The sequence below is a fragment of the Oncorhynchus tshawytscha genome, linkage group LG05 (genome assembly GCF_018296145.1).
Source record: "Oncorhynchus tshawytscha isolate Ot180627B linkage group LG05, Otsh_v2.0, whole genome shotgun sequence".
NCBI classification, from domain to species: Eukaryota; Metazoa; Chordata; class Actinopteri; order Salmoniformes; family Salmonidae; genus Oncorhynchus; species Oncorhynchus tshawytscha.
The window spans coordinates 60079712-60095823 of NC_056433.1; the positions used below are offsets into that span (position 1 = coordinate 60079712).

The 16112-nt window shown below is 44.6% G+C and overlaps 1 protein-coding gene across 8 annotated transcripts in view; it reads right to left on the minus strand.

Moving 5' to 3' along the window:
- The window catches only part of LOC112251023 (voltage-dependent R-type calcium channel subunit alpha-1E), a 115800-nt gene that overhangs the window by 29211 nt on the left and 70477 nt on the right, over positions 1–16112 (minus strand). For 5 of the 8 annotated variants that reach the window (XM_042322181.1, XM_042322179.1, XM_042322180.1 and 2 more), the window contains exons 9-18: positions 14621–14662; positions 13646–13735; positions 13065–13274; positions 12633–12745; positions 11801–11913; positions 11363–11494; positions 10792–10861; positions 2999–3116; positions 2816–2883; positions 2616–2707 (exon numbers count right to left, since the gene is read on the minus strand). In XM_042322181.1, coding sequence (XP_042178115.1) covers positions 2616–2707; positions 2816–2883; positions 2999–3116; positions 10792–10861; positions 11363–11494; positions 11801–11913; positions 12633–12745; positions 13065–13274; positions 13646–13735; positions 14621–14662 — 1048 coding nt within the window. The remainder of the gene's footprint in view (positions 1–2615; positions 2708–2815; positions 2884–2998; positions 3117–10791; positions 10862–11362; positions 11495–11800; positions 11914–12632; positions 12746–13064; positions 13275–13645; positions 13736–14620; positions 14663–16112) is intronic. The other 3 variants (XM_042322182.1, XM_042322183.1, XM_042322184.1) reach the window with 1 other exon arrangement.

Genomic DNA, 16112 nt, shown 5'->3' on the forward strand with positions numbered 1-16112 from the left:
AAGAAAAGGCAATCTAGTCTGATTTTCAAAGCTTGGTAAAACAAGATCCAGAATTTTAATTAAGCATTGATGAAAAACAATTCACTGGATCAATGAAGATGTTATGTAATAAATTAAGCAAAATGTAACTAGGAGGTTGTAATAACTATAATGAAAGTGGGAGATGTAGAAACCAGTGGAACTGATATTAAATGCAGAGCCAAGTACTGTAAGATTCTGGAAGTAAAACGAGGAATGTAATAAAATGAGAACAGAAGATTTACCCAGTTAAGAAAATCAGGCAGTTTGTTTTGAAATTGAAATGAACAGACAGTGTTAATACTTACTCGTACTTGTACTCTTGTGTGGTCCGTGTTATCAATAAGCGATTGGTTGAAAACAAGACATTAGTGCTTTTGTGAGCAGAGACAAAACAGGCCCTGAGACACAGTTCAAAACACATGACCAATTTCAATGGATCACTATTAGACTATAGTCTACTGCATTGTATTTCTGTATAGCCAAAATCATTATTTTCTGTATTACCAAGTAGGAAAATCCTCTTAAATTATTCAACCAAATGAATATTGCCTAAATGTTTTGTATTGTGCCTCTAGCCAGGCAAAGCGCCACATGACAAACAGGATGGCAGCAGTATTAGATCAGAACAACATTAACATCAACAGGTGCAACATATAAAATATTCAGGAAGTTTGAAATGTTTAAGACATTCAGAGATACAGTATGGCACAGGAATAAAACACAGAAATGGCCTTCATTGGCACAAACAGAACAGAGACGGAGATCGTTTAGGCAAAGCAACCATATCAGTTTGCATTATGTGTGCAGCGCTCCTCTCCAAAGTTGTGCCAGGGTAACATTCTCATTGGTCATGCTGGTCAGAGAGAGACATGCACCCACCGCTCTCTACATTATCAGGAGTCTCAGACATGCTTCAACCTTTTTCACTTAGTCAACATAATCATCATCATCATGCTCTGAAGGTCAGTTGTGCAAGAGCCCCCGGAAGGAAGACAGTTACAGCATTTCACCCCAAACATCACTGACATGATGCAATGCTACCAAAGTTCAAAGTTTTCTCCAAACACAGATGCTGGAAAACCCTATGGTATTCAAATCTCATCAATGTGATTCGACAAGTGCCTGACCCTGAATATGTCATAAGGTACACTGCAAAACCCTGCACGTATATCTATGCCTCAACCTGGGTGAACCTAGATGAAAAACCAACAACTTCAAGATACTGAGGCAAAAATCCTGCAGCTTGATCTTTCCGCATAAGCAATTCATAGAACTGTTTATATTTGTATCACCACAGCTCTGCCAGTCTTTACTCCTGCTGTACTAACGTATTGCCAACGAAAACTAATGCTGCACAGCATGAGACCAAAATGTTTCATTATGAAACATTTTTTATTATTTCCCCGTGCATGTGGTTTGAATGACCATGCAATATGCTGTTCATTTTCAACATGCGTACCATCTCTCTATGTTGCACCATGCCCAAGTACATGCACTTCCACCAGACAGACTGGGTGTCAGACCATTCATATAGGAAATCAATACCGTGGGCTTTGATGAAATAACATTATGACTCTTGTCTCTTATAACCCAACATGGCATGTCTAGATTACTTCCTGACACTTGGTAATTCTTCTACTTATTCCAAAAACATAATGATTACAAAAAAATCAGTATTATGAAAGTAAGGGTGACTAAGTACTGCAGTATATTTCTCTAAAGGGAATGATATATTAATTTGGATGCCAGTAATGCTGTCTCTATGACAACGGTATAGGCTCATCCCTGCAGATCCTGGGAAGACTGCCGGTAGCCATGGTGACACACGGTTGAATTTAGAGCAAATTATAGAGGTACAAGCTAAAGCAGACCTATAGACCTTATCAGGAAGGGCATATCAATACCTCTTTAGTTGTTCAGTTCAGTTGTTTCCAGTACATATTTTCAGCAATATAAACGTCATTATGAAGGGCACTACGACTGTCTGTGGCTCCATTACAAGGCTCCAATTACAGTAGCCTGTGCCTCGATCAAACTGACTAAATCAACTATAATTTACCAGTAACACAAACTACACTAGTAACACCTGCTCATCCATTACATAGACTGACCAGGTGAATCCAGGTAAAAGCTATGATCCCTTATTGATGTCACCTGTTATATCCACTTCAATCAGTGTAGATGAAGGGGAGGAGACAGGTTAAAGAAGGATTTTTAAGCCTCAAGACAATTGAGACGGATTGTGTATGTGTGCCATTCAGAGGATGAATGGGCAAGACAAAATATTTAAGGGCCTTTAAACAGGGTATGGTAGTAGGTGCCAGGTGCACTGGTTAGGGGTGGCAGGGTAGCCTAGTGGTTAGAGTGTTGGGCTAATAACCGAAAGGTTGCAAGTTCGAATCCCTGAGCTGGCAATGTTCAAGTCTGTCATTCTGTCAGCCTCAACAACTCCCTTCCTTTAGTGTTGTCTGTGCTGCAGCAATAGCCTCTGGTGGGATTACACAGTGTTAGTACAGTTAGTTAGCAGTCTATTAGAGTCCTGAGGGAGACAGAGAGGAAGGGGAACAGGCAGCAGGGGTACACACACCACTTACTGTGATGACATCAGGGAAGACATGGCCCCAACTTCCTTGGCTTTTTGGAGAGCATGTTTCTGATTGAAAGCAGCCTCTTCGTCCTCTTCGTCCTAGATATAAGATTGCATAGAACAGAATAAATAATCACAGATGCTTTTGAGAGCAGGTATCATCTTCAATTATGGGAAGACTAGTGAATTGTTGAAAGGATTTTTTACCTTGGTTAGTTCCTGGGCATTAGCCAGATTGTCCACAGCAATGGCCAAGAAGACATTCAGCAGTGTGTCTGGTCGCACTCATGTCAAGGACCTACATGTCTGATCTACAAAATCCACACATCAGACATGTAATCTAATCATACTGACAGTGTGAAAAGTGATTTGCTAGCTGAGAAAGGATACAGTTACCAAAGAGTGTGAGCACAATGAAGTATATGGAGGACCACATTCCTGACTTCACTCCTCCCTGGGAGCGGATCCCATTGTACATCACCTCATTCCAGTCTTCTCCTGTCAGGATCTAGATATACAGTGCCTAGTGAAAGTCTACACACCCCTTGCACAGTCTTCAGAGTTTTCTGCCTTAAAAACAGATTACATTTGGGTTTTTTCATACAGATCTACACAACCTACTCCACATTTTCAAAGTGAAAGAAGGTTACAAAACATTTGCCAAATTAATAAATAAACAAAAAAGCTAAGATGTCTTGATTGCGCATGTCTTGGCACCCCAGAGTTAATACTTGGTGGGAGCACCTTTGGCAGCCATTACAGTTGTTAATCATTTTGAATAAGATTCTACCAACCTCTTAGGAGAACATACTGTGCATTCGGAAAGTTGTCAGACCTCTTGACTTTTTCCACATTTTGTTATGTTACAGACTTATTCTAAAATTGATTAAATTAATATTTTTCCTCATCAATCTACACACAATACTGTCACACCCTGATCTGATTCACCTGTCACCTGATTGTCTCCACCCTACTCCAGGTGTCGCCCATCTTCCCCACTATCCCTTGTGTATTTATACTTGTGTTCTCTGTTTGTCTGTTGCCAGTTCGTTTTGTTTTGTCAAGCCTACCAGCGGTTTTCACTCTGCTCCTGTCTCTCGATTGTTCCCGTTTCCTAGTTTCCCCGCTGTTGACCATTCTGCCTGCCCTGACCCTGAGCATGCCTGTCCTGACCCTGAGCCTGCCTGCCGTCTTGTACCTTTTCCCTGCCCCTGTTGGATTAATAAACTGTTGTTACTTCGACGTTGTCTGCATCTAGGTCTTACCTGAAACATGATAGTACAAACTGGCCATGACTGAACCAGCAGACTTGGACCAGCTGCGCAAAGCCATCTTCTCCCAAGGAGCCACAATTGATAGGCACAAGGAATTGCTTCGTGGCCTTATGGAGGGGGTCCACACCTTGGCCGAACGTCATGACTTGGCGTTGGACATTTTGCTGGAGCAATTCCGCAGGTTGGCTGAGAGGCAGCCTACTATGACTGTAACCTCACAGCTCCTCAGTAACTCAGCTGTTAGCAGCGTCGCCTCACTGGTCACTCCGCCTTCCCGGGAGCCTATTCGGGCACCTGTCGGGCGTTTCTAGCTCAGTGTGCCCTCATCTTCGAGCTTCTGCCCTCCTCTTTACCCTCGGACCGCTCTAAGATAGCGTACCTTATCATGCTGATGTCCGGGACGGCGCTCACCTGGGCTAGAGCTGTATGGTGCAACAGCTGGCCATATGCATCAGTCTGGATGAATTTGTTTGGAGAGGTCAAGAAGGTGTTTGATGCCCCATTCTCCGGGAGAGAGGCGGCCCGGAAGCTACTCCAGCTTCGGCAGGACTCCCGCAGGACTCTAGCACTACTCTGCCCCGGGGATGACTGTACTCTCTGTCGGGACCAGAGACCAAGGCGATGGAGACCTACATTGGGGACTCCCTCGCTGTAGGATTCATCCGTCCTTCTTCCTCTCCCGCTGGCGAAGGGTTCTTCTTTGTGGAGAAGAAGGACAAGACCCTGTGCCCGTGCATTGACTACCAGGGTCACAATGACATAACGGTGAATACCCGCTACCCCTCATCTCCTTGGCCTTCGACCCGTTCCAGGGGGACACTGTGTTTTCCAAGTTGGATCTACGGAACGCCTACCATCTGGTGCAGATGTGGGAAGGGGACTAGTGGAAGACCGCCTTCAACATGGCCAGCAGTCACTACGAGTTTCTGGTCATGCCATTTGGCCTTACCAACGCCCCTGCTGTGTTCCAGACTCTAGTTAACTTCTTGGATATAGGGGGCGCTCTTTTAATTTATGGATAAAAAAAACGTGCCCGTTTTAAGCACAATATTTTGTCACGAAAAGATGCTCGACTATGCATATAATTGGCAGCTTTGGAAAGAAAACACTCTAACGTTTCCAAAACTGCAAAGATATTATCTGTCACAGAACTCATGCTACAGGCGAAACCAAGATATATATGGCTGTGAATGCGCCGGGAATGAGCCTGCCCTTTCTATCGTTTCTCCAAGGTGTCTGCAGCATTGTGACGTATTTGTAGGCATATCATTGGAAGATTGGCCATAAGAGACTACATTTACCAGGGGTCCGCCCGGTGTCCTTTGTCTAAATTGGTGCGTAATCTACAAGCTGCACGCAGTCATCCAGTGATTGAGAGGAGAGAGGAGGCTTTCAACGAACGATATATCATGAAGAGATATGTGAAAAACACCTTGAGGATTGATTCTAAACAACGTTTACCATGTTTCAGTCGATATTATGGAGTTAATTTGGAAAAAAGTTAGTCGTTTTGATGACTGGTTTTTCGTTTTTTTTTGGTAGCCAAACGTGACGCACCAAACGGAGCGATTTCTCCTAAACAAATAATCTTTCAGGAAAAACTGAGCATTTGCTATCTAACTGAGAGTCTCCTCATTGAAAACATCTGAAGTTCTTCAAAGGTAAATGATTTTATTTGAATTGATTTTCTGTTTTTTGTGAAAATGTTGCCTGCTGATGCTAACGCTAAATGCTACGCTAGCTGCGCTAGCTGTTACACAAATGCTTGTTTTGCTATGGTTGAGAAGCATATTTTGAAAATCTGAGATGACAGTGTTGTTAACAAAAGGCTAAGCTTGAGAGCTAGCATATTAATTTCATTTCATTTGCGATTTTCATGAATAGTTAACGTTGTGTTATGCTAATGAGCTGCGGGGATAATTACACTCCTGGATACAGGTTTTTTTCGTAGCTAAACGTGACGCACAAAACGGAGCAATTTCTCCTAAACAAATAATCTTTCAGGAAAAACTGAGCATTTGCTATCTAACTGAGAGTCTCCTCATTGAAAACATCTGAAGTTCTTCAAAGGTAAATGATTTTATTTGAATGATTTTCTGTTTTTTGTGAAAATGTTGCCTGCTGATGCTAACGCTAAATGCTACGCTAGCTGCGCTAGCTGTTACACAAGTGCTTGTTTTGCTATGGTTGAGAAGCATATTTTGAAAATCTGAGATGACAGTGTTGTTAACAAAAGGCTAAGCTTGAGAGCTAGCATATTAATTTCATTTGCGATTTTCATGAATAGTTAACGTTGCGTTTATGATTGCGTTTATGGTAATGAGCTTGAGGCTGTATTCACGATCCCGGATCCGGGATGGCTCGACGCAAGAAGTTAACGATGTTCTCCCGCTCCACCCAAGAACCAGTGCTCCATGTCCGACAGGTTTTCCAACGCCTCCTGGAGAACCAGCTGTTTTTAAAAGCAGAGAAGTGCGAGTTCCATCCTCCTTTTTCTGGGTTACATCATTGCTGCAGGGAATGTACAAATGGATCCCGGGAAGGTGAGAGCGGTGGTGGATTGGCCCCAGCCTACTTCTCCCCTGTCAGCACTCACCTCGCCCAAGGTTCTGTTCATGTGGTCTCCAGCTGCTGACCAGGCGTTCCGGAACCTCAAACATAACTTCACCACAGCTCCCATCTTGGTTCATCCTGACCCATTCCGTCAGTTCTTGGTGGAGGCCAATGCTTCGGATGTCGGTGTGGGGGATATAATGTCCCAGCGTTCTGCTCTGGACCTCAAGCTACATCCCTGCTCCTTCTTTTTCCATTGCCTCAATGCCATGGAGAAGAACTGCGATGTGGGGAATCGTGAGCTTCTCGCGGTGAAGATGGCATTGGAGGAATGGAGGAACCGGTTGGAGGGTGAGGGACGGCCGTTCATCGCGTGGACCGACCACAAGAACCTGGAGTATCTCCGCACCGCCAAGCGCCTCAATTCCAGCCAGGCTAGATGGGCCCTGCTGTTCACATGGTTCAACTTCTACCTCTCTTACCGGCCGGGATCCAAGAATGTCAAGCCGGATGCGCTGATAACTGGATGTTCATTCCTGACGCCGTCCTGGAGTGGGCCCACTCCTCCAGGCTTGCCTGCCACCTGGGCTCCCGTTGGACCCTGGCTTTTGTGCGACAACGCTTTTGGTGGCCTACCATGGTCCCTGATGTGTCTGCATAGAACAAGACTCCTCTGCAAGCTCCAGCTGGTCTCCTCCAACCTCTGCCTGTTCCTCACCGTCCCTGGTCTCACATCTCCCTGGACTTTGTCATGGTCTTCACCCATCTGATGGCAACACCGCCGTCCTGACCATGGTGCATCGGTTTTCCAAATCCACTCACTTCCTTCCTCTCTCCAAACTACCCTCTGCCAAAGAGATTGCCCAGCTCATGGTGCAGCACGTCTTCCGGACCTATTGTCTACCAGTAGACATGGTCTCTGACCGGGGTCCTCAGTTCTTGCCCCAGTTCTGGAAGGCATTCTGCACCCTCATTGGGTCATCGGCCAGCCTGTCCTCTGGGTTCCACCCCCGTCCAACAGCCAGTCGGAGCGAGCCAACCAGGAACTAGAGACTACTCTGTGCTGCCTGGTCTCCACCAACCCCATCACCTGGAGCCAGCAGCTTGTGTGGGTCGAATACGCCCGCAACACCCTTCCCTGCTCTCCCACTGGCCTATCACCTTTTGAATGTTCTCTGGGGTATCAGGCCCCGCTCTTCACTGAGCAGGAAGTAGAGGTCAGCATAAATTCTGCCCAGATGTTTGTCCACCGCTGTCGTCATACCTGGAGGAGAGCCCGGTCGGTCCTCCTCAAGACCACCTCCAGGTATCGACGACAAGTAAGATTGCCACTGGACCCTGGCTCCCCGGTATCGGCTAGGGCAGAAGGTATGGCTGTCCACATGGTTTATCGGCCAATTTCCCATCTCCAAAGTCATTAGCCCCTCTGCTGTTCATCTTCTGTTGCCCCTGTTGCCCCGTTTGTCGTGCCTTCTTCACGACTGTCTTGGTATGTTCGGACCATGATAGTTCGTTGGTGATCTGGACACCAAGGAACTTGAAACTCTCGACCCGCTCCACTACAGCCCCATCGATGTTTATGGGGGCCTGTCCGGACTGCCTTTTTCCTGTAGTCCACAATCATCTCCTTTGTCTTGCTCACATTGAGGCAGAGGTTATTGTCCTGGCACCACACTGCCAGTTCTCTGACCTCCTCCGTATAGGCCGTCTCATCATTGTCGGTGATCAGGCCTACCACTGTTGTGTCGTCAGCAAACTTGGAGTCGTGTTTGGCCACACAGTCGTGGGTGAACAGGGAATGCAGGAGGGGACTAAATACACACCCCTGAGGGGCCCCAGTGTTAAGGATCAGCGTGGCAGACGTGTTGTTGCCTACTCTTACCACCTGGGGGCGGCCCGTCAGGAAGTACAGGATCCAGGTGCAGAGGGAGGTGTTAAGTCCCAGAGTCCTTAGCTTAGTGATGAGCTTCATGGGCACTATGGTGTTGAACGCTGAGCTGTAGTTGATGAACAGTATTCTTACATAGGTGTTCCTTTTGTCCAGGTGAGAAAGGGCGGTGTGGAGTGCGTTTGAGATTGCGTCATCTGTGGATCTGTTGGGGCGGTATGCGTATTGGAGTGGGTCTAGGGTGTCCTGGAGGATGCTGTTGATGTGAGCCAGCCTTTCAAAGCACTTCATGGTTATCGACGTGAGTGCCACGGGGAAGTAATCATTTAGGCAGGTTACCTTCGCTTCCTTGGGCACAGGGACTATGGTGGTCTGCTTGAAACATGTAGGTATTACAGACTCGGTCAGGGAGAGGTTGAAAATGTCAGTGAAGACACTTGACAGTTGATCTGCGCATGCTTTGAGTACAAGTCCTGGTAATCCGTCTGGCCCAGTGGCTTTGTGAATGTTGACCTGTTTAAAGGTTTTGTTTATATTGGCTACCGAGAGCGTTATCACACAGTCATCCAGAACAGCTGGTGCTCTCGTGCATGCTTCAGTGTTGCTTGCCTCAAAGCGAGCATAAAAAGCATTTAGCTCGTCTGGTAGGCTCGCGTCATTGGGCAGCTTGTGTCTGGGTTTCCCTTTGTAGTCCGTAATAGTTTTCAAGCCCTGCCACATCCGACGAGCATCAGAGCAGGTGTAGTAGGATTCAATATTAATCCTATATTGACGCTTTGCTTGTTTGATGGTTTGTCTGAGGAAATAGCATTTCTTATTAGCGTCCAGATTAGTCTCCCGCTCCTTGAAAGCGGCAGCTCTAGCCTTTAGCTCGATGCGGATGTTACCTGTAGTCCATGGCTCTGGTTGGGAGTGTACGTACAGTCACTGTGGGGACGACGTCATCGATGCACTTATTGATGAAGCCGATGACTGAGGTGGTGTATTCCTCAATGCCATTGGATGAATCCCGGAACGTATGCTAGTCGGTGCTAGCAAAACAGTCCTGTAGTGTAGCATCCGCGACATCTGACCACATCCATATTGAGCGAGTCACTGGTACATCCTGCTTTAGTTTTTGCTTGAAAGCAGGAATCAGGAGGATAGAATTGTGGTCAGATTTGCCAAATGGAGGGCGGGGGAGAGCTTTGTATGCATCTCTGTGTGTGGAGTAAAGGTGGTCTAGGATTTTTTTTCCCACTGTTTGCACATATGACATGCTGGTAAAAATGTGGTAAAACTGATTTAAGTTTGCCTGCATTAAAGTCCCCGGCCACAAGGAGCGCCGCTTCTGGGTGAGCATTTTCTTCTTTGCTTATGGCCTTATAGAGTTGGCTAAGAGCGGTCTTAGTGCCAGCTTCGCTTTGTGGTGGTAAATAGGCGGCTATGAATAATAGAGATGAGAACTCTCTTGGTAGATAGTGTGGTCGACAGCTTATCATAAGGTACTCTACCTCAGGCGAGCAATACCTCGAGACTTCTTTAATATTAGACATCACGCACCAGCCGTTACTGACAAAAAGACACACACCCCCACCCCTCGTCTTCCTCGAGGTAGGGTCTCTGTTCTGCCGGTGCATGGAAAATCTCACCAGCTCTATATTGGCCGTTTCTTCTTTCAGGTACGTCTCGGTGAAACATAAGATGTTTCAGTTTTTAATGTCCCGTTGGTAGGATCATCTTAATAGTAGGTCATCAATTTTACTTTCTAACGATTGCATTGTGAGTTTACTCGCTCGTCTCCGGCTTCTCAGAACGATCCCCGATCTGCGTCCCCTTTTCCAGCGTCTTTTCTTTACGCAAAAGGCGTGGATCTGGGCCTATTCCAGTGAAAGCAGGATATCCCTCTCGAAGGACTCGTTAAAGGAAAAAGTTTCTTCCAGTCCGGTGAGCAATCGCTTTTTTCGTTATTTTCGGCCATAAGAGCGGTAGCAGCAACATTATGTACACAATAAGTGAAAAAATAAGTTACACAAAATGCAAAAAAAGAACAAAATTGCACAATTGTTTGGGAGAATGTAAAACGTCAGCTATGTTCTTCGGCGCCATCTTGTGCAAGGTTGGTAGAGTTGTGCAAGGTTGGTAGAATCTTATTAAAAATGATTCATAGCTGTAATGGCTGCCAAAGGTGCTTCCACCAAGTTTTAACTCTGGGGTGTGAAGACACACAATCAATACATGTACATTTTTTACATTTTAGGACAGCAAAATGTTAAGATTGTGCAAGGGGTGTGTAGAATTTCACTAGCGACTGGAAATACCACATACTGTATCACAGGATTCTCTCACAAGCTACAGAGTAGATCATCTGTAAATTCATGACAATCCAAATATTTATATGGACTCTAAGATTTCCACATGCAAAGCTTTGTTACCTTAATCAAAAACACAAAACTTTACTCAATCAAAACAATTGAATTGAGCCAGACCTGAAAGACAGTCATGATGGCAGCAGGAAATGTGTCAAAGTTTGTAGGAGTGTAGTCTTCAAAGATGAACCTGCATAGAAGGATGAGGACAGAGAGGACATCAAGTTGAGCCAGGATTTTTACATATTTATTTCCCAGAGAGAGAGAAAACATTTTCCTTTTCTCGGTAATAGAGGGGGGACTTTTTCCCCAAAGTCTGTTTTCTTTTCTGTACTCCAGTGACCAGGCAACATACGTCTCTGGCATGCACTGCATTCACTGAAGTGACAGTTTCACAGAAATTGTCCTTCATCCGTGGGAACATAGCGGCACAACAGCTAAGACTTGATGTGTGACAGAATCTTCTTGGGAAAGACTGAGCCCTGTCAGGGTGTTTTTACATTGCCACAGGGGATGAAAATGTCCTCTGTAATATCAAATGTCACAAGGAGAAGGTCATGGTGACACAAATCAAACAATCAGTTGTACTACATCCACTTTGATTACATTGACTGCCAGTGTCCATCATAGTTTGTGATGAGATCTGACAGATGGGCAGTAGTAGTTCGTCCTTGTGTCTATGTTACAGTACCTGCCACCGAATAGCTGCATGCCCAGCAGAGCAAAGACCAGGATGAAGAGGAAGAGGAGGAAGATGAGGCTGATGATGGACTTCATAGAATTCATCAGGGATACCACCAGGTTCCTCAGCGACGCCCAGTACCTGTCAATCACAACCAACCGGGGGCGTGATTGGGTGCATTTGAATTCCGTCGAAATAAGAGACAAATTGCTTAATTAACAGTGTCTAAATGTTGCTATTGTGAATGTTTTCAATTATTTGTAGCCAGCCTGGATATGAACATACGTATCTGCATATCCTATCCCTAGCAGGAGGCTACAAATATCACACTGACGTGACACCCAGCATCTTCATAATCTAGGACATTGATAGCTAGGTGCCAGTGCATTGCCTCATTGCATACTGCAGGAAGAATGTTAGAAACCAATGAGGAGGCCTTGGACTAACTTGGTGATCTTGAATATCCTCAGCAGACGGAGAGCGCGCAGCACACTGATGCCGAAGGACATGTCAGGCCTGAAGAACCCCCACATCACCTCAAAGATGCTGCCCACTATCACCTGTCAACAGAGCCATAAACAACATAGTCACCAGATGTACCAGCACACCAACAGCAGCCTTTAACATACAGTAAGTCTACAGAGAGACAAAGATGAAGGATGTCCGTTCACAGCTGAGTGCAGAGGTGACAGAAACAGTACAGGGACATTTACTGCACTTCATTAACTAAGTTACACCCATCAGTGTCACTTTCATTAAAAAGTCTTTAAAGGTGCAATTCGTTGTTGAAAAATTAACAAAGCAGACACCCCACATCGGTTTTGGCAAAAATTCTGAGGGATGGGTCTGGAGAAATGTAGCCACTCATTCAAAGACAGAGCGACTGATGCAAGGACTGACCATCCAAGATGTCAAAATTCTTGTTTTAAGCACATTTTGAGGATATACAGTGTTTGTTTATATGTACAATGTTTACAAACGGAGTAAAAAAAGTTGATATATTCGGTTCTGATGGGGTACAACAGTTGAACTAAGCTCATGTAGCATTTATATTCTTCAAGAATCAATGAGTATATATAATGAATTTATAAGTCTTAAAATGGAAGCAACAACTGCGGATTGCCCCTTTAAGTCACTGTCGAATGTTTTAAGTAAAGCATTTCCTCTCACTCCCTTGTACTGGGGGCAATGTTATAATCTATAGTATGTCCCTGTCTTTCCATCTGGCATGGTGTCTCCATGTTGGTTAGAGATGAGGCAGAAAAATAAAGGGACTCACGCCGCAGTCGAAGCGGTTGAAGGCGGAGTGGAAGTAGAGTCTGGGTCCCAGGCTGTACATCTTTAAACACATCTCAGTGAGAAACAGACCCAGGAAGAGAAACTCTGCATAGTCTGAAATGCAGACAACAACAGCAACACTCATAAACACAGCAGAAAACAATCATCTCAAAGATTAATGTCACTCGACTTGATTTATTTTGGATGGAGATGATGGTATGTACGTGTGTGTGTGTGTGTGTGTGTGTGTGTGTGTGTGTGTGTGTGTGTGTGTGTGTGTGTGTGTGTGTGTGTGTGTGTGTGTGTGTGTGTGTGTGTGTGTGTGTGTGTGTGTGTGTGTGTGTGTGTGTGTGTGTGTGTGTGTGTGTGTGTGTGTGTGTGTGTGTGTGTGTGTGTGTGTGTGTGTGTGTGTGTGTGTGTGTGTGTGACTTACAGAGGAACACAGACAGCCAGTGGGGCTGGTTGTGATGGACGATGGCCACACAGAGTGTGTTGAGGGCCACCAGGCCCAGTACGGTCCAGTAGAAGGTGTGTGTCTTCACCATGCGGCGGATAGAGATACGCAACAGACGCTCCTTCCGCTTGAAATAAGCCGTGGGTCCTCTCTTAGCACTCCTGATGCTGGCTCTGGTCATCGGGATGCCTGGAGGGGACAGCCCATTTAAGATCATTACTAAAATCCCCCTAGTAGTGCAATCACAAATAGACAGTATATTTTAGATCTCTCCTCTGTCAAATGTGCACAATAGATACGATTTCTCCAACAGGAAAACAAAGAGCCAAAGGCCTTCTCGTCCATTTAGCTTCGCAACTGACTGTAACATGTAATGATGGCTGGAACTGATGAGCTGCCATTTCCAGTCTTATTCCCAATACGACAATGACAATCTCCTCTGTAATTACAGAGTCTAATACGGAGGGGGTGCCTGTTGCCTGATGGCAGATCATTCAACCATTTGGGATGTTAGCTACAACATACTGCTTTTTTCAGTGGCTTCACACACACACACTCACCCACAGAAGAGATGTCACCGTACTGCTCCTCCTCTGGGCCCCGATGTACGGCATCCACCCCTCTCCTCTTGATGGTGGTCCTCTTCAGCACTGCAGCCAAAGGTTTCACATTGTCACCCCGCAGAAAGCCCACACAAAACACAACGTTTCTGACACTCCAAACATGTCATGAGACACACAAGATCATGAGGGCATTACTAACAAGAAAAGAATGGCGAAAATAATAAATGCATTTACATGCCACTGTGTTTGGTGCTTTGGGTATTGTAAAACAAGAGTACAAACATATACATTTAGTAGACATGTGCAACAGATTACAGCAACATGGTGTTATTAAAATATGCATCTATTGTTATTACTGTATGATGAACCCAACTTAACTTCAACTAATCGTTGTTGTTGTTGGTTCTATTATCTGGGCTATAACCCACACTCATATTAAGCTTGAGACAATATCATACCATAAGCATTCTAAAGAGGTGTATTGATACACACATATAATTGTATATGTGCCTGATGCGGAAATAACCATTAATTATCAGGGTAAGTTGAACTCTTCCTCCAGCCAACCCTCGTACACCCCCACCACCTTTTGGTTAGAATCTCATTTATTTATTAATATTTACCTAGACTTTCTCCCTTTTAATAAGCCAGTGAACCAATAGTGTTTGCAGGAGGCACACACTGGCTGACACCCAGACATTTAATTTTAGTTGCTATGGCAACACTGGCGCACTCTTTCAAAGCTATTACATCTTCTGAATTTGTTTCCACTGGAACAGCTGGAACGTTTTACGGCTACTTTTGGTTCGCTTGTGCCAAATTAAATGTTTGAAGTTCAGAATGGCTCGTGGTTTATTTGTAAGTGTGGTTTGTGGAACAATAGCTGGCTTTATTTAAATGTTCATGTCAGACTGAGTTGTTGAAAAGGAACAAAAGGTGGCAAGTAAGTGTAGAATAGAAGTTGTTCCTCACCATGGTTACCGCCTGTATTCCATTCAGACAGCCTCTTGGGAGCTGTCAATCAACATTTAATAAAAACGATTTGTTTGTTTGTTTGTTGGGGTGGAAAAAATCATGCTTCACTTGATAGAGTCATAGCTTTGTGCAAGGGTTTAAAAGTCCATATTGATATTGAGGTAGCATAGATGATTATTTTGGGGGTACAGCATGCATGGTCCTCAATAATCCTAACCAAAGTTGTTTTTGAAGTGCACCACATCAGAAGCAACAACAATGGTATTTTAGACATAGCTATTCTTGTGAAGATTTGCTTCTAAATATGTCTTTGGAATAGATATACAGTACCAGTCAAAAGTTTGGACACACCTACTGATTCAATGGTTTTTATTTATTTTTACTATTTCCTACATTGCAGAATAATAGTGAAGACATCAAAATGATGAAATAACACATATGGAATCATGTAGTAACCAAAAAAGTGTTAAACAAATCAAAAGATATTTTATATTTGAGATTCTTCAAAGTAGCTACCCTTTGTCTTGATGCAGCTTTGCATAGTTTTGATGTCTTCAATATTATTATACAATGTATTTATAATCTTCAAGAATTGTGCAAACTCTTGGCATTCTCTCAACCGGCTTCACCTGGAATGCTTTTCCAACAGTCGTGCTTTTCCAACAGTCGTGAAGGAGTTCCCACATAAGCTGAGCACTTGTTGGTTGCTTTTCCTTCACTCTGCGCTCCAACTAATCCCAAACCATCTCAACTGAGTTGAGGTTGGGTGATTGTGGAGGCCAGGTCATCTGATGCAGCACTCCATCACTCTCCTTCTCGGTAAAATAGCCCTTACACAGCCTGAAGGTGTGTTAGGTCATTGTCCTGTTGAAAAACAAATGATTGTTCCACTAAGTGCAAACCAGTTGGGATGGTGTATCACTGAAGAATGCTGTGGTAGCCATGCTGGTGTGCCTTGAATTATAGACAAATCACAGACAGTGTCACCAGCAAATCACCCCCACACCATCACACCTCCTCCTCCATGCTTCACGTTGGGAACCACACATGGGGAGATCATCCGTTCATCAACTCTGCGTTTCACAAAGAACCAAAAATCGCAAAATTTGACTCATCAGACCAAAGGACAGATTTCCATCGGTCTTATGTCCATTGCTCATGTTTCTTGGTCCAAGCAATTATCTTCCTCTTATCGGTTTCCTTTAGTAGTGGTTTCCTTGCAGCAATTTGACCATGAAGGCCTGATTCACGCTGTCTCCTCTGAACAGTTGATGTTGAGATGTGTCTGTTCCTTGAACTCTGTGAAGCATTTATTTGGGCTGCAATTTCTGAGGCTGGTAACTCTAATGAACGTATCCTCTGCAGCAGATGTAACTCTGGGTCTTCCTTTCCTGTGTCGGTCCTCATGAGAGCCAGTTTCATCATAGCACTTGATGGTTTTTGTGACTGCACTTGAAGAAACTTTCAAAATTCTTGACATTTTCCAGAT